Source organism: Ceratosolen solmsi, unplaced genomic scaffold (genome assembly GCF_000503995.2).
Source record: "Ceratosolen solmsi marchali unplaced genomic scaffold, CerSol_1.0 scaffold10, whole genome shotgun sequence".
Lineage (NCBI taxonomy): Eukaryota > Metazoa > Arthropoda > Insecta > Hymenoptera > Agaonidae > Ceratosolen > Ceratosolen solmsi.
In genome coordinates this window covers 2,134,287-2,157,772 of record NW_011948412.1, presented here as the reverse complement: position 1 = coordinate 2,157,772, position 23,486 = coordinate 2,134,287, and the positions used below count along the sequence as shown (strand labels likewise).

At 32.5% G+C, this 23,486-nt stretch overlaps 2 protein-coding genes across 2 annotated transcripts in view; one reads left to right on the top strand and one right to left on the bottom strand.

The window, feature by feature from the left end:
- Reck (reversion-inducing-cysteine-rich protein with kazal motifs) overlaps nt 1-11,148 on the top strand; it is a 28,848-nt gene extending 17,700 nt beyond the window's left edge. The window contains 9 exon segments of the mRNA XM_011504498.1: nt 3,695-3,778; nt 4,764-4,800; nt 6,802-7,081; nt 7,083-7,144; nt 7,681-8,110; nt 8,254-8,717; nt 8,913-9,467; nt 9,980-10,338; nt 10,402-11,148. Coding sequence (XP_011502800.1) covers nt 3,695-3,778; nt 4,764-4,800; nt 6,802-7,081; nt 7,083-7,144; nt 7,681-8,110; nt 8,254-8,717; nt 8,913-9,467; nt 9,980-10,338; nt 10,402-10,797 — 2,667 coding nt within the window. The 3' untranslated portion in view covers nt 10,798-11,148.
- Nucleotides 11,149-14,660: 3,512 nt separating this feature from the next.
- Prp5 (pre-mRNA processing factor 5) lies at nt 14,661-20,601 on the bottom strand. The gene is made up of 9 exons (XM_011504385.1): nt 20,451-20,601; nt 19,940-20,158; nt 19,206-19,353; nt 18,752-19,118; nt 18,334-18,600; nt 17,521-18,119; nt 16,790-17,313; nt 15,862-16,402; nt 14,661-15,265 (listed from the first exon to the last, which is right to left on the bottom strand). The coding sequence occupies exons 1-9, from the start codon at nt 20,468-20,470 to the stop codon at nt 14,843-14,845; spliced, it is 3,108 nt and encodes a 1,035-aa protein (XP_011502687.1). The 5' UTR covers nt 20,471-20,601; the 3' UTR covers nt 14,661-14,842.
- Between the last annotated feature and the right edge of the window lie 2,885 nt (nt 20,602-23,486).

Here is a 23,486-nt window from a genome sequence, read left to right as displayed (position 1 = left end):
ATGTACTTTATTCATGAAATGATTATAATCACAAGTCCTCTGGAGTTTATATTATCCAAGTACTCGTAAAAATGGCATTTTATTTGCTGAGGACGTACAGTTGAATTATCAGTACAACAACAGCAGGTAATGTCTTCAAGTACATTAGTTTCTTTCTTAGAACAAACTTATGCGCTACGGTAAATGGCTAAAATTCCAAGGAAAACAAACGCGTAGAATTTATAAAACGCCTTTGAATTTACATTTATAGAAAGATGTTCTGCTCTTTGATATTATCCGCTGTTATGCATCGTCTGTGTTTTCAATGTCATCATTTATTTCACTACACCTCGTACTTATTAAATTTATACTTTTATTTTGTACTTGTTGTTGTTGTTATTATTTATAAAATATTAGAAGTGAATGTTTTGTTCTGTAATATAACTTTAAAATGAAAAAAAGAAGCGTTTATCGTTCTAAGTCCTGATAATTGTAATATTATACAATCTTTATATAATTAAGATGCCTTATCTTGAAAAATATAAAGCTTCTACTCGTTTCTTGATGGCAAAATGACGACTATAAAAACCGAGCACCATAGCAATATTTCCTACAGCGGAATTATGCCTATAAACTACTTTAACGCGTATTATAGAAATATCCATAATTTCCTCACATACGCTTAACGCTCTTAGACAATTCATCATAAACCGAATAAGATACCAATTAAAAAACAAGAATCAGTGTAAATTTGCAAGAAATTTGACAATGATTTACCAATCACGGCGGAGGAATGCAAAAAGTCTTTAACGAATCGTTGGAAAATGTGTTTTTGCGACGCACTATCTTTTATTAGTGAGTGGAGGCACGCCGACCCGTTTTATTCTATTCCACTCGGTAGCACAAAATAGATCCCTTAGCTGTTTTTGAATGCTCACATCGTGTTAAAATATCGCGTATGTCGCTGTCTTTGATGCCTCGGTGTCGAGGAGCAACGACACATATTTGTTTTTCCTAACTCAACGAGACATTACGGAATTTTTTTATCGATCGCTTACTTTTCCTTATTTCGATATGTAAATGCCGCGAGAAGGAGGAATCTTGAAGCGTGACGTGAAATAATTAGCGACTGATATATTGATACGAGATGCTCAACATTGAATATTCAATAATTTTGCTCAATATCCCTAATCACAGATAGCCCACGACCTGTAATTATTAAAAATTAATTGAAAAACGCCTAATAAAATTACTGAAACTCTATGATACATAGTTCAAATTATATACTGAATTTTTGTAATTGAAAATTTTCAGAATGCTTTATCGAAATAATTCAAACTAGGGCTTTTTTAAATCAAATTATTTTATACGTGTTTAATATCTCACTGTTATATAATTTGAATTCTTAAGGCAATCCGAAGGTAATGTTGTCAAGAAAATTTAAATAAAATATATGTTAATTTAGCAATTGAATGGTATGTGAAAAGTACTTTGAGTTAACTAAGTTAAGGGAACACTGCGTTAAAATAAAAAATTTAATTGACGAGATAAACTACGATTAACTATAATCATACATTTCCTATATTTTATTTAAACACTTATTTACCATGTAGAATATCATTAGTGATAAAGACTTTCATTTAAGAAAGCTGAAATTATACGAAAAAAAATTTATATCATCTTTGGTGTGAAACAACCGTTAATCTATGATTAAGCAAAAATGGCCTAAGTACTCCATATTGTATAGGACATTATAAGAAATTCAACTCTTATTCCATTTGCAAATATTACTTTATATAAAAAAACTATACAAAGATAATTTTTATCCAGAAGAAATTATAAATATATAACAAATATATAGCAAAAATCCAGAAGGAATTGAATATTTTTACATAATACGTATAGCTGCAACTAATTCATCAAATAAAATATTATAATTCTTCGATATCCTTCAACGCAAGTAAAATCATTAAAAATCCATTATTAAGAATTGAATGCAGCTGTATATAATTATTATTTTAAATATACAAAAATGTAATTGTATGCAAGATAAACGTCTCCAAGTCGAAAAAATATAATATTTTAATTAAATTTGATGTATAAAAATGCCAGCAAGTCAATGTACAAATGAAAAAAGCTGAAATCACTAACTATCTGATCAATGAGCGATAATGATTGGTTTTTATTATATCACGATAATTACAGCCAACACCTCGTTCACAAAAGCTTCTTTCATTCTAATGCAATGAAAAAGGAATATGGGGCGCGAGCAGAAATAAAAAAAATGAAATTTAACGCACTGAAGCGCGCAAAAAGAAGAGCAGAAAGAAGAGCTTCGTAAAAAAAAAATGGAGGAACGAGTACGATTCTATTTTCGTATCTTTTGATGCCAAGCCTAAGCTTTCGACGACACAGAATCGCCCTGGAAAATCGTTTTCTTTTTCGCGGCCGACTTGATGCCCCTTAATCCGTGCTTCCGATTCTAGCACCCGTGCTCACATAAAAGTTTGTTTGCTTTTTCCGCGCAACGCACGCCTCTCTTTTTTGCGTGTACGTGCATAGATTATTGTATTGCGTCTGGCTTCTGACAGATTTGCCACACCCATTTATTTGCTTTCCATTGCATGTCGTTTTTTAAGAGGCTGCGAAACTCTTCTCTATTTTAGTCAGCAGGATTTGGATTTGTAATCCAAAGATTCAATAGACTGTATTCTCATTATTATGGTACTTTCTAAATATTGTTTTATTTGAAGAATTTTACATGCAGTAAGGCTAAAAATTTTTCTTATATAATGACGTATCAACAATATAGTATTATAATTCAAATTCTTTGTTCATCTCGTTATATTACTAATAAAGAATCGTGATATTTTCATTGGCTATAACATCAACGGGTCTAATTAGACCGATATAGATATAGCTTAGTTTATAGTTTATTAGTTAAACTTTATTTTTATATTTTTATACATTTAAACAATTAATAAATTATCATAGGATCGATTTTCTATACCGTTCAAACGGTAATTTATTATGTCATCTATCATTCATACAAGAAACAATGAGAAAGCCTTTCTCTGATATACGATAACAGATTATAAAAAGAGAAATAAAAATGTAGATTTAAATATATATAAAGAGTAAGCGAGAGAGCGAGTAAGAGAGAGAGAGAGAGAGAGAGAGAGAGAGACAGAGAGAGAGAGAGAGAGAGTATTATAAACATTAAAAAGTACTCCCTTTTACCAACCATAAACGATAGTCTTTTAACCACAAATAATTGATTAATAAATTTTAATAGTATGCGAAAAAATTCAAGTCTTTAACTTCGTATAAGAAAGAACCTTTGGTTATCAAATGCCAACAAGAGCGTTAGTATTTAGTATTCGAATCCAGGATCGAATACAAAATTTTGCCAATCCGTACAGATTGCTTGTTTCTTCTCCTCAAGCATAAAATCTCTTAAAAACGAAAATTTACAAATCACCGACCAAACTACGACGTGTATTGTTTATTATTCGTTTATAGTAGTTATAGTAGTTTAGTACATTATAGTAGTTTCCAATTTCTACTTTACGATTTCATTTTCTTTTCTTGTCCATGAAGGATATGTTAAATAAAAGAGATACTTTTTTATATTTAAAAAAAGATGATATATTATTTGATGCCTTGTTATTTAAAATACACTATATGTATCGATATATAAATGTATTTTTTTCAGATTTCGATGGTGTCTTTGAGTGCAGATCTATATGCCCGAGAAAATGCAACAAAGGGTTTTTCGGAATTTTGCTCATCAGAAATGGCAAGCTAACAAAATTTTATACTTTTAACGTTAACGATACATTTAATATAAAAATTTTGATAATTAAATAAGAATGCATAAAATTTTAACAACAATTAAAAACATAATTACAAATGAACTTTCACTTAATATGGATATATCAGCTTTAATCTTTACTATATCATGAATAATGGCATTGTATTTAAAAGTTTGACAAATACAAAAATAAACAAAATTGCAAATAATACCTTTTAAAATATTTTATTTTAATATTAATAGTATAAATTAATTGTTTTATGAAATAATTTCATCTTTTACAAATCAAGTGTTTGTATTTAAGTATCAAAGTTTCTGGGAATCAATTCAAAGCAATTGGGAATGTTTGAATCGTTATGTGAGAAAACCATATAATTTGTGCATAAACTATTTTTCACTTAAAAATTTGTTATGAAAAATTTTTTAATCTAAATTTTAAATAAAGAAATGTATTGGAAGTCTATGTATGTATGTAGTTTAATAAAAATTTAAAAAATTAAAAATAATATTTTAATGAATATTGTATTTTATTATATAATCTATATTTCTAGGCTTGTAATGTCGTAGTTTAGGTTTTGTAATAATTTTCCGACGTTTCTTGTACGAAAAAAAAAAATATTCCCATGACACTTAAGGCAAAAGTAAAAGTATTCATATTCATCTTTAGTACTTTTTTTTTTTTAATTTTATGAAATTTTCGATCGTGGGAGGAATTATTTAGAATTAACCATTGTATACTGTATAATTTCGATAAAATTCAATATAATTGGATACCCTTCGTGTTATTGAAGAACAATTTTATAAAATATAATATAAAAATGTGGTGACGCGAATCGTCGTCAATAGTCGATTGATTGATGGAAAGAAGATGCCGTTTTATATTTCAGCCTTTATTCTATTTCCACTGTTCCTCCATTCATTTTACATGTATTATTGTAACACGATCTATACCTTTTCTTTTCTATTATAGGTGGAATTCTGGGATTGCATTAATTCAACTTTTAAAGGTAAGCTGTCACATTCCCTTTTCATAAAACATTAATATGTACTTATAATATTGCTCGATTATTGGGATAAAATTTGTCGCCTGTATAAATATTTATTCACCTCTAGAAACTGAGTCTCGATATAATGCCATTGTAAAAATGTTGATAATCGATAATGATTAATGAAAAAATTAATAATGTTTCAAGCGCGGCAGACAGGATAATATAATTCATTTTCAGCGCTTACCGTCCAACTAAACTCTCATTGCCCATTACCCAATTACTTTACTTAGCTTTGCAAAAAGTGACAAGTCAAGTACTTTTCTCACTAAAAGATGAATCGGTCTAACCCAGGTAACACAACCAGATTAATTAAGTTCCAAATGATTAAAGACTAAATCTGCAGTGTAAAGAGCTTCATTGATTTGATTAGAGATTAGAGCACACTGAAAATTACGAGTGACTATCGTGTATAGGAATGGTGAGGCACGGGTCGAAGGAAGTAAAGGTTCTAAAAGTTCTTGTGCGTGATCCGTCTGAGGAGGCGGTATTTCCTCTGCCCACAACGTGGAAAAGCCAGGGTGGGCGTATGGCGGAGGTGTACGGCAACACGTTGGCACACGCGACACACGATCCTTAACGTCGGGCCCGAGATTCCTCTGGGCTGATATATGCATTAATGCATATCGAGTGGGAAAGGCGAGGAGCGAGAGGCAAAACGATATACTGTTCGAACGGGCGCCGACGCATGCGTATCCCGAACTTAGGTGCGGATAATGTTTTCTCGAAATTATCAGCGTTATTTATAAGTAGGCTACGCGCTGTTATTATTGTCTGAAGTGGCTGATTCGTATTCGTAGATAAGCCTATCCCTGACTTTTTAAAGTTTTGCTGGGCGATTTAAGTGTGCGGCGACGTAGTATTTTTTAGGCTCGAGCTTCGCCGACCGAATATTCCTCAGTGAAGATTCCTCCGCGGACTCCTTTGACTTCCAGGATCTCTGAACTTTTATTGCCTTTTTTCCGGCGCCATCACGTAATAATTCAGCTACTTTAAAGATCACCGATATAACAGAAAAATAATTTTGACTTGGTGATACGATTTTATCGCGAGATTTAACTTTATCACGAATAATAATTACTATAAATAAATGTAAACAAATGTTTTTACTGTTTTCTTTCTGTACAAAGGTTTTTAATTGGGAAGCTGTTTTCTGTTTTTTTTTTTTGTTTTATTCCGTGTTTATTTTTTTTAACGGCGTAAAATATGTGACTCTGTAATATATTAAAAATTTAATTTCGAGTTAGTTAAAATTTACAATTTTGTATGCTTGTTTGCAACGCGGAATTTATCTACAAATTAATTGCTATAAAATAATTAATCAATTAATTCGGCATCTGTTGAAATACCTTTACATGATTACGTGATTGTTCGCTGCCTTTTTGCCTACTATTAATTGCATTAAACATTAAGTACGTTGATTAAATTTAAAAAGTTTACATCATGGATTCGCTAGAGTAAATCAGTGCCAATTTATTTAATAATTTACTATCGGTCGCTTGAGTAGCTTATTAAAATTTACTGAAAAGATTTATTATGACTGCGTGGAGAATCATAATAATCTGATAACAAATGTAGCAGTTAAACATATTTAATAATTTTCAACTGTTTATTTCCTTCAGTATATTTTGGTTTTAGTTTACTTTTGCTCTAATCGACCCCTTTAAGAATAAATTTACGATAGTTAGACGAAATTACTAGCAAACAATGTCACTTGACCGTCGTTTCCTTTCTGATGTGCATTCAGAAATAATCGACTATGCGCTAGTTAGCATATTAATCAAATTGTACGTGAGCAGCAATTAAAAGCTATGCATAAGGAAGGTACTTGCAGCACATGTGATAAACCTATATTAATAATCGCATGGCGACGAATTGTCCTATAGGCATTCCAAAATTAAATATATATAAATGGCAATGGAGTCGCCAATAACCTTACTCGGCCATTGCCGTGTTTCCCAGACATGGAACGCAATGAGAAGTGGACGGGCCGCAGCTGCTGCGAGCTGGCCCGGGGCCCGAGCTGTCGCCTGAGCTGCGTCAGAGCGGGAAATCGCCAAGAGCTCCGAGGCGCCTGTCGCTGGAGCGATGAGCCAAGGCTGGCCGAATGCCTTGAGCTTCGAGAACGCGCGGACGAATGCTGCGCGAGCGTTACCAATACGACCTGCCGAGCAATCTGTGCCGATCTCTTTCATCGACCCGGCAAGCAGGCAGCCGCTCTGAAGCTTTATGGAAGTAAGGGACCACGTGCCTAAGTGCTTAAAGAGCCTCGCTGAAGCTAGGACTTCCGAGGATCCCAAACTCTGTGAGTTTTGCCTCCAGGTATTCGCGTACCACCTTTGCATTACATGTTGATATTCAACCGTTGCTGCATGCGCTTACATCTCCACCGGTCCAAACTAATTTTACCATTTTACCACCCTTTGACCGAAAGCAACTAAATGCAAACACCGACTCTTATGTTATCATCGGGAGTAATGATTTTAACGCATTGTAAACACAGCCGAAATTATAATTACAATCGTAATATCGAAAATCGTGGCGGTTTTATGTTAAGAAAATGTTTTCACAAGATTTTTGCATGTAAATATGGGCTATAAAGGTGGATATAAATTTAAATGTAAAATGTTCTACGTTGTCCGGATTTTAGGCTCATAGACGTAAATTGAGAAAGTTACTTGAATATCAGGGATAAAAATGAAAATTTTCGAACGAAATGTAGATGCATATGCAGTGTTATAGTTATACTCGATTCGAATTTTAATGGAGCTTCTGAAAGCCAAGAGGAGTCTCATCATTGTGATGCAAAACCAAAGAAAATAACGTATACGTAAAACGTAGATCTGCACTGCTGTGAGCAGGCGCCAAGCCCCGGCTGCCTGGATACCTGCCGTCGCGCCCTTCACGCCCTGGCCTCGATCCATGAGGTGCTCGACGCCCTGGAGGAGACCTGCAGTCCGGTCGTGCCGCACTCCGGCCTCTGGGGCTGCCTCCTCAAGTCCGCTCCAGCCAAGCCCCAACGACTGCCCTTGAACGTTGGCAAACTCGGTTGTTGCTCGCGGGCTTCGCGTCGTACCTGCCAAAACCTCTGCTGGCGCGCGTTCCAGACCGATTGGTCTGCCTGGCAGCAGCTCGAGTCCACCTGTCTCGCCTCTAATACCGAGAGCGAGCTCAGACGGTGTCTCGACGATACCGACGACGCTTGCGAAATGGGTTGTTCCGGGCTGTCGTTCTGCTCGCGCTTCAACGACAGGCCCACCACATTGTTCCGGTATGGGCAGTTTACTCTCAAACTTCATAAACTCCAAACCAGACGCCATACCCATTTCCGTTATTCACTGTTTTTCAGCCATACATAGTACGACTCGTCTTCACGAATTCCTAGTATCCGAATACTAATCCATAATTTCGCAGGAGTTGCAGCTCGGCGACGGACGAGTTGGCCAAGTGGGAGGCCGATCACTGGGTAAGGGGCGGCATAATAAGCGGTCTTGGTGTGCCAGTACGAGCAGCGCCTTCCTGCCCTTCGATGACGCTACGAGCGGCGGCCTGTCTCCTGCAACTCCGCCCCTGCGAGTCCCGAGCTCACGAGACGCGGCTCTGCCGAGAGGATTGCATGGAGCTGGTGACGAGTTGCGTCGATTGGTCGGCAGTAAAGGGTCATAATGCAGCGACGCTCTGCTCCAAGCTCTCACCTCCCAAGCCAGACATGCCCTGCGTCTCCATTAAACCATTTCTCGAAGAGCCACGAGAACAGAACGAGCCACCCCCGAGAATCGAAGAAGATATTAATATGCCCTGTAAGAGCAACCCCTGCTCTCAGGGTCAAGTCTGCACCGTTAGACCCGAGGAACGTAAGGGTTATCGCTGCCTGCCAGGTTCGTTGATGCATTTTTTTTTGACATTACTAGTCCGTAATCACAAATAATTGTTTCTCTTCCTTACCTATAATATGAACTACCATTCGATTAGATTTAAAAAATTACTTGGAACCCTTCTCGCGATGTATGAGACGCTTTGAAATTCGGTAAATGCAAAGAATGTAAAAGCATCCTAAAAGGTTGTCCACTTAGGTTGTCCGCTGGGTGAGATGTCACGCCAGCTAATCCCGGTTGGGACGTGGGCCCAGATTCCGCGTTTCGAGCACCAGGGCTGTTACCGGATTTGCCAATGCATCGCACCCGGAAAGCTGGACAAATGCCGAGACCTTAACTGTCTAGCACTGAACACATGCTGGGTGCAGAGTAGCTTCGTCGCCCATCGTTCGAGCTTCTACCTCGAGTGCAACCCCTGTCGCTGCTTCGAGGGCGAGATCAGTTGCTCGCGCAAGAGCTGCGCCGAAGTTCGGATACCGGGGCTGCCTTGTGACTGTCCTGACCACTACGTGCCGGTCTGCGGCAGGCTCGGTGTTACCTACGCTTCCGCCTGTTTAGCCAAGTGTTCGGGCCTCCTGCCCAACGAAGTCGAGTACAATAGTTGTTCGTCCAAGGATCCGTGCGCTTCGAGACCCTGCCAGAGCGGCGAGCGCTGTGTCAGGAGGCCGAGGGTCTGCCTCTCGCCCATTCACAAGCCTTGTGAGCAATTCGAGTGCCTGCCCCACAAGTGCGACCACGGTGACAATTCCCGAGGTATCGAGCTAACTTAGCCCGGACGCCCAAACACCCATTTCCTATTTTCCATTTGCCGTTTAGATATGCAAATATCCCCGGCTCGATCAGTTAAGGATAGTACTAAACAGGCAAGCCACACACCGCCTTCTCTTTAACGTTATTGTCGCAATAAGCACGTTAAAGTATAATATATTTCATTTTCACAGGCCGCGTGTAAAATAATCCGATCCATTGTCTTAAAGCAAACAAAGAAAACTGAATATTTTAAAACTAATTTATCAACAAGTAAAAGTATTCGAATATTTAATTAAAATTAAAATCGTTCATTTTGGTAAGGGTCTAATAATTTTATGATGCGGCGTGCCTGAACGACCCTCCCAATAAAGTGAAAATGACAATAAATCTAAAACTTCCCACGCTTGTCTATCTCTTTCCTAATTCCCCTTACCACATGCTTACATATAGACGGGCAAGATTCACCACAATGATCACTGTATTATTCCGATTAAACTAAGAGAACCTTGATACAGGTCCGGCCTGCGACACGGATAACCGCCAGCATCCGTCTCTCTGCTCATTGCTGCGCTCAGGCAGTAACCTCGCGTACCGGGGCCCGTGTCTCCGAGGTTGCAGCCTTCGAGGCCCCGTCTGTGGTATCAACGGGGAGACATATGCGAGCGAGTGTGCGGCCTGGGCCGAACGTACCATCGCTGATTATCCTGGACCCTGTGTAGCTGTCGGTCTCATTGGCGAGCAGGCCGAGCCCCGCTGCGGCCCTGCCGTCATCTGCCCGAATCTAGCACGTTCTTCATGTCAAGGGGTCACGCCACCCGGAGCTTGCTGCCCCGTGTGCGGTGGCGCTGCGAGACTCTTTTATTCGAGGAAACAGGTACGCTATCCCAGCTCGATGAATGACTCGAATTGTCGCTAACGATCAGCCTCTGTACCATAGTTGGACAGGATCTATTATCAATTGACGAATGAGGCCGACAAACACATCGTTACTCTCGAGGCTATGTTTACGGCCCTGTCGCGCCAGCTTCAGGTCGCCGAGTGCGTGCTACGGGGCATGGTCACGCCCGAAGGCGACATCTTCCTCATTAATCAACCTGCCTCCAAGAAACCCTCGGAGCTTCAACTGGCTGCCTGCGTTGCCGAGATAGAGAAGCTTGTGAGTCGCATCGCCGAACGAAGCCCGAGGATAATTGCCGAGGTGCCGCTGAGCTCCCTCACAAGGGCGGAATTGGCCCACACGCGGGTCTCCAGTGGCACTCTTCCTCTACTTCCTCTATTGCCCTTACCTTGCCTCCTCATTCTCTTACTTCACCTCTTCCTCTTACTTTCGTAGTGATAAAAGCATTGTTCTCGCTTTTTGAAAATTAGAGTCACCTCTATTGGCAGAGCGATTGCCTTCGTTTGCTGCTGTCAACCATGATCCGGGGTTTGTGCAAAGTCTCCCTAACGCGATAAACATAATTCTATTGCTATCAGAATAATGCAGATTCTCATGATGCAACATCTTTTAGTTTAGAAAACTAGATTTTTGCGGTAATTATTAAAAGATCTAGTTTCTAATCTATCAATCTTTTTTTAATTTTTTTTATAGTGTTGAGCCAAGCGATTGTTTTAGTTTTAATTTTAATATAGATTGTTGAATATATCATTACTATTTCTAAATCCATGCAAATTCATTTGGATATATATATATATATATATATATATATATATATATATATATATATATAACATATATATTTGTATAAATAAGCAGCAAGGCAAGGAAGCTGATTAAATTTAGAATGCGCAAAGGAAATTCGATTAATATTTTCGATTTGAAAATTGTAAGAATTTCTTTAATTCAATCAGATTTAGTTTTTAGAGCATGAATAGAATAGAAATAGGACTGTTTGTTGCTTTCCTTGTATAATACTATGTTCTAAAACATTTGGTTTTCATAATTTTTTTATAACAACGTTTTGACTTGTTTTTCTTTGGAACTTCATGCTAATAGTATCGGTACAATAGGCAAATATCGTTAATATAATAAGAAAATAACATTAATATGATACATTTATCGATGAAGTTTCAAAATTATTTATTGCATATTTAGAAAATATTTTTATTTCGAGCTGTGGTTAAAAGAATATACGTATATTTTGCTATATTTATATTGAAATCCTATAACAGATTACAAATACTATTTTTCGTTTATTTTATGACAATTACTATAATAAACATATGACTCTTACATTTTTTTAGTTTGCTGTATGAAGGTGAAAATTGATAAAATGAAAATGATTACGTATTTAAGCCTATAGAAACAATAATAACCATAGAACTCACTGTGTGAAATAATTAAAATTCTTTTAAAATCAAAATACGTTAATATAGCAAAAGAAAATGATTGTTTAAACCACTGCCAAAGGTCATTTCTGAGTAACTTTTTTGGTCATATGATATTATCATAAAGTTATTTTTTTAAATGTTATAAACAATGATGGGTACTTCATCTAGAAATAATAATTAATATCCATACACCGTATTAAAGTCCACATACAAAATAATATAAATAAATAAATGTAAATATAAAATATTTTATTATATATTGTCCAATATTTAATATATTTATATTTACATACTAGACGCGCCAAAAAATATGTTAATTTACTGAAAAGAATAAGTTTTTATAAATTATAATATAATAATATAATGAACCGAATGAAGTTTAATACCCAACATTGTTTGAATGGTGACCCTCTCAATGTCTGTGATTCTTCTAGTGCCTACGCAATTATATTAAGTATATAAATTTAAAAATCAGTTTTTAGATATGTGTAATCATTGTCTCTGATCAAAAACTGCCAAAGAGAAGACGTTTTAAATATAACTTCATTGTATATGAAGCTGTAAATAGTTATATATTTAAGTCACTCTAAATTAAGTTACCATATCATCATAAGAAATACCAAAAATAGATGTTATCTACAATTAAATGTATATGAATATAGCAAAGGTAAAATTTTCTATAGTCAAGAAGAAATATTACGCATTTTGTTATTACTGTTAAATATGAACTTTTGTATTACTATGACTTCTTATATATAATAAAATGTCTAATTTTTATCTTATATTAAATTTTATAAGTATAAATATACTTAATTATTTAATTTTATCATTAGTATTGAGTACAAACATCTTTAACCAAACACTTTTTTCGTTAATATTACATCCTTCGTTCAATTAATAATTTCATTTAAAACAAAAATTCATTTTCCATCAAATAAATAGTATTGATTTTCCAAATTCGTGAAAGTCTATTAACATGATATAATGCTTAAGAATTATACATTATTATCCATTTGTACTGTTTCAATTTTACCACACTCGTTTAATACATCTACAAACGACACAACTTCGAGTCCATGATACTTATATAGTAATTTCAAAGATAAATTTCGAATAAACAATCAACGGAATTTGAAACTATCTTTGTAATAAAAAAGAATAAACTTCGATTATTTCTAATACAATACAGTTTACACAAGTAAAAATGTTGAATGTTTTTTTTTTTAATTAGAGATATTTTCAACATTTTATTTTTTATATTATTTATTATTTTTATTTATTTCAGAATGCTTAGAAATATGTTCAAGGAAATTTTATATTTTTATATTAAAATAATAAATAAAAAATTCTTGATTTCTTAAACAATAAAAAATCTTACTTCTTAAAATTAGTCATTAGACTTTGGATTCAGCATAGAAAAATCTGACAATAAAGTTAAAATTTTTCATATTGTTTTACGATTTTCTAATTACATTTAAAGTTCAAAATGTTGACAAAATACTTGACATCACAAACATAAAACATTTCAAATAATTTTTTTACTTATAAAAAAGCATACAAAATTATACATATAATTTTATATAATTATACATATAACAAGATAATGAACAAAATAATGAAAATGAAAAAGTTAGTTAAAAATTATAATGATTTTTAATTAATTAAAAACTTATATTACATAAATTAATCCTGATTTAACTAAATTTCAGATATATTTAATTATGTAAAGTACAATTTTATAAAATAGAAATTTTACTAAATTTATTCTCTTTAGGTAAAATTATGCAAGTAAATTCATGTTAAATTGAATATGTAATAAAATAATTTGTTGTTGCCTCTTCTCTTTTAATCAGACTCTTGAATATTAATAATTTAATGGTATACGTTTTTTAAATCACACATATATACTATGAAATTACTATATTCGAAATATTATTTTATTATTATTATTGTTACTTATTATTTAATTTGAAAGTTTCTAATATTTTTCTTAATATCATATTTAATAATTTATATTTATATAAAGTAACATTGCGGTATTATTGATTAAAAGAGAAGTGGTTATCAAAAATTAAAATATTTACTAACTTTTTTTTTAATATTTCAAATTAACATTAAGTTAATACTTCGAACAAAGAAACGATAAATTCCTTTAATTAAAATTATGTAAGTGATAAATTAAGTGACTAATCTATTTTAATATATATATAATTAAGATCGGTCAATTTGCTTTTTAATTAATATCAAAATTAATATTTTTCGGAACATATGAGCTATACATAAAATTATTTGAACTGATTAAAAAATGTGTCTATATTCATTTATTTATTTATTTATAGCATAGATGTTTGTAATTTGTCAAATATTTGAAACATGATATAGTATTTATATTATTTAAATAGTATTTAAATTGTTTCGTATGTCGAATATTTTATAGTATAATTTTGTTCAAGTAAAAAGATTATCTGCAGTTAGAGATATCATTAAAACAGATACAATTTATTTTGATCTTAATTTCGTACTGAAATTAATAATACATTATTTTCTAAGCTTTCGTAAATTTTTGTAGCAAATGTACAAAGTTGAATGTTTCATATCTATATGAAATGTAAAACATTGTGTCATGTTATGTATGGGACAAATGAAATAACAAAGGAGCAAGTTCAAATTTGTTCGTTTTTAAAATAATAAGTTGACTGGTTAAACGCATAATGCTCTTGTAAATAAATCAAGAGTAAAATATCTTCTTGAAATTTTTCTCTATGAATGGACTAATGGCTAAAGAGTCCAATATTTGTGAATAACTGCGTTCGATAAAAAAAAAAAAAAAAAAAAAAAAAAAAAAAAACGGACACAAGTCATCCATGTAAGCACGTTTGCCACAAAAATTTCGAAAAACAGACAGGAAAACAAGAGATTATTAATTTGTACAAAGAGTGCAGGAATGTCTTTTGACGTCCAAGTGGGTTCACGTGCTTGCAATCGTCCATGAACTCGAAATTCTTGCTGGCGAGCCTCCCAAGTCTGAGGACGAAAATCGCATTTTCTTAAAGAACCTTATAGCGTCCGCGTGAAGCAGTGTGGGCGCCAGAGGCTTGGAGTTTTATAAGTTCTTCCTTGATGAGCCTGGAAACTTCAGCCTTGGCTTTACTTACTGCAAGCTCACTCGTCGACTCGATTGCTAGATAAAGTTTGCGTTCGCCATCAGGGGGTGGCTTGCCCGGAGCTATATAAGTGCCGCGTACCGTAAGGCCGGCCTCTGAGTACTCAGATATCTGAGCGAGAGCCTCCTTACTGGTTACTCGCCATCTTGCCTGCTGTGGGAAATCATTTATCTCGAGCTCCTCCTCGTACTTGCGGAAGGTCTGTTCACCGGGCTCTCCCTCACCCTCGATCAAATCCTCTTCCCGTGGCTGGTAATTTAGTTTCGTGTTTAGTTTGGCCGCTAATTGCTCCGCCACTGTCTTTGCCTATGAGCGCAAACCAAAGATATTTGTTAGACCGACAATCATCCGGATATTATTACTCAAATAGTGACAATAGTAAATGATGTTAAGTATAATAGTAATAATGTTTATCAATTTATGAAATGTCGCTCTTGAATGTCGCTTAAATTGCAGACAGATTAAAAAAGTAAAAGATGGTTAGAATACCGTATTCTAAAACCATATTCAAATACAGTTACAATATTATTGAAAATATAATTAATAACTTATCATTAATTAAAAAGAAAAGAAAATATAATATTGTCATTCATATTACGAAATTTATTTGACAAGATAATTATTCGATTATTTTAATGATTTAATTGCCCTATTCTAGAATAGATTATTATCTTTCAAGGAACATATGATTATTTAAACTAGAATTTGAGATACTACGTACTTTAATGTTTCATTCAAAAAGTTAATGTAAGAACAATTATGAAAACAATCTATTGATTAAAATTATTAAATTGTTAAAAACAAATGCAATTGTAGTTATTTAAAATATGTTGTCAAATAATTAAAGATGCACAGAAATAAATGTCAAATCAGCTAAAAAACCAATTTGAGAACACTCATACCGTAATTAAATTGGTTGGCCCGGCCCCCTTAAGGATTGCCTCAGCAACTTGCTGAGTCGCCCCCTTAGCCTCGGCACCGAGGTTCTTGGCAGTATTGATTTTCGATGCAAGTTTTTTCGCGAGTTCGAGCTTTTCCGTAGCACTGGGAACCGCCTGACTGCCGGCTCCAGCCATACCTGTCGCTCCTGCCGCGGATTTTGGCATCTCGTGGACAATCTTCTTGGCCTGTAACATTGTCTCGATTTGCTGGTCGATATCATTCTCGATGTCCTCGTCGTCTGAGTCTTGGAGGCCAAGAGCCGCCTTCTGGAATTTCTTTTTCTCATTGGCGAGAGCCGCCTCAGATTCATCAAACTTGTAACCTTTGCCACTAAACCCACCACCCGTGTGGACCTTCTTGCCATCAGCCTCCTGTCGGCTCTTATAACCTTCCCAAAGAAGACGCAACGGCTCCGGCACCGGTACACCCGCGAGTTCATACGCCCGTAAGATATCGCCCGAGTAGCGCTCTTGCTCTGGTGTGATAAACGTGTACGCATAACTGAATAAATAAATAATAATTATTATTATTATATTATTATATAATTTAGTAGTAGTAATAATTTCTAAAAAGTCACTTAGATAATTGGGGTGCGATTAATATTATTATAATGCATATTGTTTTAAAGAATTTCTAAGTTCCATAGTATCAAACATAAATTGAGCGTTCAAATGCACATCATTCTAAATTTGATCATAATCACTTCGATGAATAAATTACTTTTTAATTACATGTAAGTGAAAAAATTCATCGCTAAGATTAGATTTAATTTCAGATCTCATTAAATTTTAAGAAAAAAAGTATTTTATAAAATAGTATACTGCGAAAATCACAAAGCAATAGGACTATAAAATAAATGTACAAACAACTATTCCCAAAGACTCTTACCCCTTATTTCCAGCTCTACCAGTTCGACCACACCTGTGCACATAATCCTCATAATGATTAGGACAGTCGTAATTAACCACCAGTACGAGGCTTTTCACGTCCAAACCTCTTGCAGCTACTGACGTTGCCACCAGAAGCTTTACCCGCCCCGCCTTAAAGTCTAGTATCGTTGAATCCCTATCACACTGATCGATGCCCCCGTGTAAGGACATGCACGAATAAGAGGCCTTCATAAGGTCCTTGAGTAGCGTATCCGCGTTCTCCTGCTTATCCACAAAAATTATCGTTGAACCCTTGTCCTGATAGTGACCGAGTATCTCTAGCAGCTTCAGAAACTTCTGGTCATCATCGAGCACTACCACGTGCTGCTCCACGTCTTTGCACACCACCGATCGACCACCTACTTGCACTTCCACAGGTTTTGTGAGAATTCTACGGGCCAAGGCCTCCATTTGTCGGGGAAATGTCGCACTGAATAAAACGGTTTGCCGGTCCGGTCGAACGTTCTCCATTATTCGCATGACCTTAAAATAATTTAAAAAACCATTAAAATCTCAATATTATTGCATAAATTTGAAAACGTTCTTTCATACACAAGTTTAAATATAATTTAAAGTAAAACAATTTAAGTATAACTCAATGATTTCATTAATGAATATTATATATCGTTATTAAAATAATTAATTGTTAAATAAATTATTTTATAAATAAGAATAAAAATAAATATTAACCTGCGGTTCGAAGCCCATATCAAACATTCTGTCGGCCTCGTCTAGTACAACGTACGTAACCCTCCTGAGATTTGTCACTCTTCCATTATTTGCCGCCAACATGTCGATCATTCTTCCAGGAGTGCACACAATGATCTCTGCACCCCTTTTCAGCTCGGCAATTTGTTCGGAAATACCGGTGCCTCCATAAACACAGACATGCGACAGCCCAAGACTCTTGGTAAACTTCTTCGAATCCTTTCCAATTTGCATGCATAGTTCACGGGTTGGTGTCATAATCAGGGCAATGGGTCCATCGCCGTCGGCGAGAGGCGGCTGATCCAGTATGTGCCTAAACATCGGCAAGAGAAAGGCAAGGGTCTTGCCGCTGCCTGTCTTAGCGATACCAATTAAATCCCTGCCCGACATCACCGCTGGTATCGCTTGACACTGAATGGGCGTCGGCTTGTCATAACCGAGCTTTCGCAGTACATCGAGCTCCTTCTTTGAAACTCCGCATTGCGCCCACGATTTTATGGGTTTTGGACAATTCTTACCCTTTACGCGAATGCCTTCAAGCTCCTCTTTGTACAGTTCTACTTCGTCAGATGTCATACGTGCTAAAAGTATTTTGGTTTATTATTTTGATTTCTATAATTAATTTTTATTATTATGTGAAATCTTTTTCTGTAATTACTAATAATAATGTAATTTAATTTATTTTCTTCAAACGTAAGTATTGAATCTATGATTTCAGAGGACAAATCAATACTATATTATATATTAATTTATTACAATGTTTTCTATTTATCTCTCATCTCTTAAAGGTATTACCTATTTCAGGAACTTCACGATAAAAAGCCTTTGTAAATGGTATATAGTCCGTAGCATTATGATCAACTTTAGCCAATTCACGCTTCTGTTTATTTGCAATTCCAGCAGCTGTTTCGTGAAGATTTTCTCCTTCTTCTTCACTTGAATATTCCAAACCATCTTGATTCTGTTCAATTAATTCGCCTTTTTGTTTTTGTACCTTTTTCTTTGCTACCCCAGTAACAATAACAACACCTCCAGTTGATGGGGCTACTATATTATTAGTACCTATAATTTAATAATAAAAATAAAATTTGTAATAAACCCCTTACTTTACCTCTGATATATAAATATACAGGTAATTCAAATTTTAATTTATATAATTGTAAATATACTTTGTCATACAGTTTATAATAATTTATTTTGCTTATTAAGTTACCTGGCTTCACAGCCTTATTATCAATCTTGTTTACTTTTCTAACTTCTTCTTGCACTTCTGCCATAAAAGCATCTAATGGATCAATTTCCTCTTCGTTTTCCTTTTTAATTTCAACTTTTTCCTCTTCATTCTCTTCTTTTACATTTTCTTCTTTTATGTCTTTATTCAAAACAATGGGAGGTTCCTCGTCACTATCATCTTCAAGAGACCATTTTTTTGCTGTAGGCAACTGTAAATTGGCTAACATTGTTGACTTTCCATCCTTTTTAGTGGCATCTAATTCTTTTTTCTTTCTCTCTGCTCTCCACCTTTCAATTCTTTCCCTTCTTTTCTGCATCTCTAATTCTAAACGCTTCTGTTCTTCTTCCTAATACAAAATTAAATTAAAAGGTTTACTAACAAAAAATTCCTTATTAGATCATATAAATAATTTTATGACTTTAATTGTCTTTACTTTATCAAGTTTTGTATGATCAAATGGTAATTCTTCATTGTCACCTTTATCCTTGTCTTTCCCCTCTCGTGACCTTGATCTATTAGATCGTTCTTTACCAGATCGAGAAGATTTTGAGCCTGTAAGACGCTTTTCTTTACTGTCTCCACTAGTTTACAGAAAACAATCAATTATCATTGATTTAATAATATTCTGTTATAAATTATTTTGAATTTTTACTACAAAGTATGATAATATAAGTACATTTAACACAATGTGTGTTATTGCATAACTTTAAAACAATAATATAAATAGACTGTGAATAGAAATATGCACGTCATATAGTTATGATAAAAAATCTAGTATTAACTACTGCCAGCATTATATTAAATTCTATAGAACTAAATAATTAAGCGCTTTAATACAAAAATTAATAAAGTAATAATTTGATATATAAAATTTTATTTCATTTTAATATATTTATTTTGGATCTATTTATTAATTAATCTATTTAAATTATCTAGTTATTAATATAATGTAAAAAAAAATTTTGAAATTTCTCATTATCATTAATTACAAATATAAAAAAATAATATATAAAAGTTATAAATAAAGTATAAAAATATGTAATGCTTTTAGATTAATAAAAGGAATTTTATCAACTATAAACAAAACTTAATCATTCTATAAATGTAGTTTTTAATAAACTACTTCTAATTAATTACATAATTTTCTTAATACTTAACAACTTTTACCTTTTCCTATCTCTGTCACGATCCCTATCTCTGTCAGATCGTTCTCTTCGATCACTTCTTTCTCTTTCTTTTTCACGAGAACGACTACGTCTATCTCTATGACGTGTCTTTTCTCTGTCCCTATCTCGATCTCTGCTCCTTGAACGTCTCCTCTTTTTTTCTGGTGTAGCGGAACGAGATCTTGATCTAGAACGAGATCTTCTTCGATGATGTCTATCCCTAAAAAATTATCAAAATGTAAGTCAAAATAAATGATAATAAATTAATTTAATAAATATGAATTATTGAGTAATTAACATTTTAATGTTATTTTATACTTGCAGTATTGGGAAATATTTTAAAAAATAATTATATTTGAATTACATATTTTGTTAATAACAATATCTTAAAATTAGATATTTCCCCACGTAATAAAGAACAAGTATGTTATGAAATGCAATTTATAGTAAAAAGTAAAATTAGCGTTTCTGACATAACCTCAATCATTTTAATATAATTGAATAATACTTACTTGTCACTACTTCGAACCATTTTAAAAATTTCTTTCGTTAATTAAAGTAATCAGTAACTGTCATTCATAAGCCATTTTTTATTTATGTTTATACTTTTATTAATTAATCTTGAAAAATACGGAGATAAAAACCGCCATAGAGGTTCGCCACGTTTATGTGTATAATGTGTAAGCTCAACGCGGTAAAGCAACACATGCATGCATATGGATGTGCACATATATGCAAATCCACACATAAATGACATGTAAACGCGTCACTTTATTTGAATATGGACATATAAAATATTAACAATACTACTATTAACAAAGCTGTTTCCTGAACATTATGCTTTTAATTTTATATATTCTTATCTTCAATAAATATTGAAGTCTTAATAAATATAATTATTATCAATATTTCAATTACAATGTTTGAATAGATTCGTAAGCACCATATAACAGGAAACACTTTTTATTGCTTATATAAGTATTTAACCATTATTTTATTAGTTAGGTCCTAAGCAGAGAAAAAACAAGTTTAAAACACTAATTGGATTTTTTATTGTTTTTACCCAATTTAAAAAGAAAAATGGTTACCAAAACATTCCATCATTATATAATTGACTTTAAAAATTATTTATTAAAAATAAATTGAGATTTTTCGAATTCTCTTTTTAAATACTATTCATATATATATAATTTTATTTATTTATGTTGATAAAGATGTAAGCATTATGAATATAATATACTAGCACCATAATATATGTAATATAGCACATTTGTTTATATAAGTACATAATGTTACATAAAATTCATCTCCTTTTTATAAAGGATTGGGCGCTACGAAGAAATTAAAAAAAAAGATATAGGAAAAAATCTTAATTATAAACACTTTATTGTATAAAATTGTAATAAATACTTTATCACAAAAATTATAATTTATAATTATTAAAAGATGCAGATGCGAAAGTAAATAAGTTTTCGTATTATAGCCCTTCGTATAGCTTCGTACTATCCAATTATCTAGACAGATGATTTGGCAAGCATCATTTTGGATTTTCGTGCCCATTCGTATAAGTGAAAAATGTGAAATGTATGGCCATTATTAAAGTTTTTACCTTATTAATATCATAGAACATATTAGTACCCCTACAAACTCAAATTTATGAATAATTTAGACAATTTTTAAAGGCTGCCCTGTTCCTATCATTCATTCTTCATTTATTTTGAATTATTATTTTTTAAAGTAAATTTATCAAATCGGTAATTACTTTATTTAATTATTTTATATTTAATTATCTAGTTTCGATAAATGTAAAAATAAATAAATGTAATAAATTGAAATATTTCTTAAAAAAACTTATGTTTGACTTATTTGTGTTGGTACATGTGTAAAATATCTATTTACGTAGTTTTTCTCCTATTGAAATTTTTTAAAGTATTAACACTTTATAACTAATTTAATAAATCATAAAAAGCATATAAAATATTTAAAAGCATATAAAAATAGTTTACATTCTTTAATAATGAAATAATAGAATAATAAAACTTGATTAACCCAAATTGAAATCTGTATATTTATAGATTGAAAACTGCTTATATTATTACGTTTATTTTTTTATATAATAAATTTTATAATAAATACTATTACTTTTACAGTTCTTTAAAATTATGAAAATCAGCATTTAAAAATTAATTAATTGAAATAAATATTTATTTATTTTTGTTAAACTCGGATCTGATTTAAATAAAATTATTTAAAAATATTTAGTACAAAAAATATTAGTATTAGTTTAAAAAATATATTTTTTTGCTAGTGTCGTAAGAAATAAATTATTTATAAATATTATTTATAAAAAAAGTATAAAACAATAAATAGACAAAAATTATTTTTAAATTTAATATATATTTATAAAATGTATATTTTATCGCAATATGGTCTCTATTTTAAAATGTTTAAAATGTAAAGCAATTAAAAAAAATTAAACAAATACCTATAAAATATTCATTGATAAAAACGAATAGATTAATTACGTATTTAGAATTTATATAATTCTGGCTGTAACTAAAGGTTTTTTTTGCGAACTCCATCAAACCATCAAACAGTCAGTAATGAACAAGCGAAAATGCGCCGATAGAAGTTAAATTAATAATTTTAATATAAAAACTTGAAGCTTCTGATTGTGCCAAAAATAATAAATGATACAAATATACCTGCTACGTATAAAAATACGCTGTGTGTATTGTAAAAATTTATTATGTGTTCTTTTAAACCAAACCCCCCCCCCCCATATATCATCTTCTTTCACTATCTTCATCAAAAATCAATGGGTGCATTAAAACTGTATATATATATGTATATGCACTACTAAGAATAATACATTTTTGTTAAGTAAGAAACTACGAATTAATATAACCTTTTCATATATTATTTTAATATTATCTCTTTTTTTTATATTCGTGTACTCCGAGTATACATAAATGCAATGTTAGACATGTTTCTATATTATATTTATATTCATATATTTTTTATCTTTTTATTCTACTTAAATACATTACGATGAAATATACAGCTTTATTATTTACAAAATTCAGTATTTATAAGGAGATATTACATGTTATTACTATTATTAAACCATTTCACTGGGGATTAATTAAGCGCAAATTGTGCAAATATTATAAAACGAAAAAAATACAAAAATACTTATATCGTTTGATATTGATACAAACTTTCACTTATACCATAACTAAACTATTCGATTTGCATCGTCATCTGCATAATCCATTTTTATAATGTTTGTTTATGCCAAATAATATAGACACTGTTAACAAATTACTCACAAACGATTCATTCATACGTACTTCATATAATATTAATATAAGAAAGTAAATTTATCAAAAATATGTTATACACAAAAATAATTACATAAGATTTCACTATAATTCTTTGTGGAATCTTTAGAAAGACATTATCAATACTATTTTTATATATTTAAAGTCATTGATAAGACTTTATTATTTTTTGGAATATACTTTTAATAATTACATTTTAAAAGT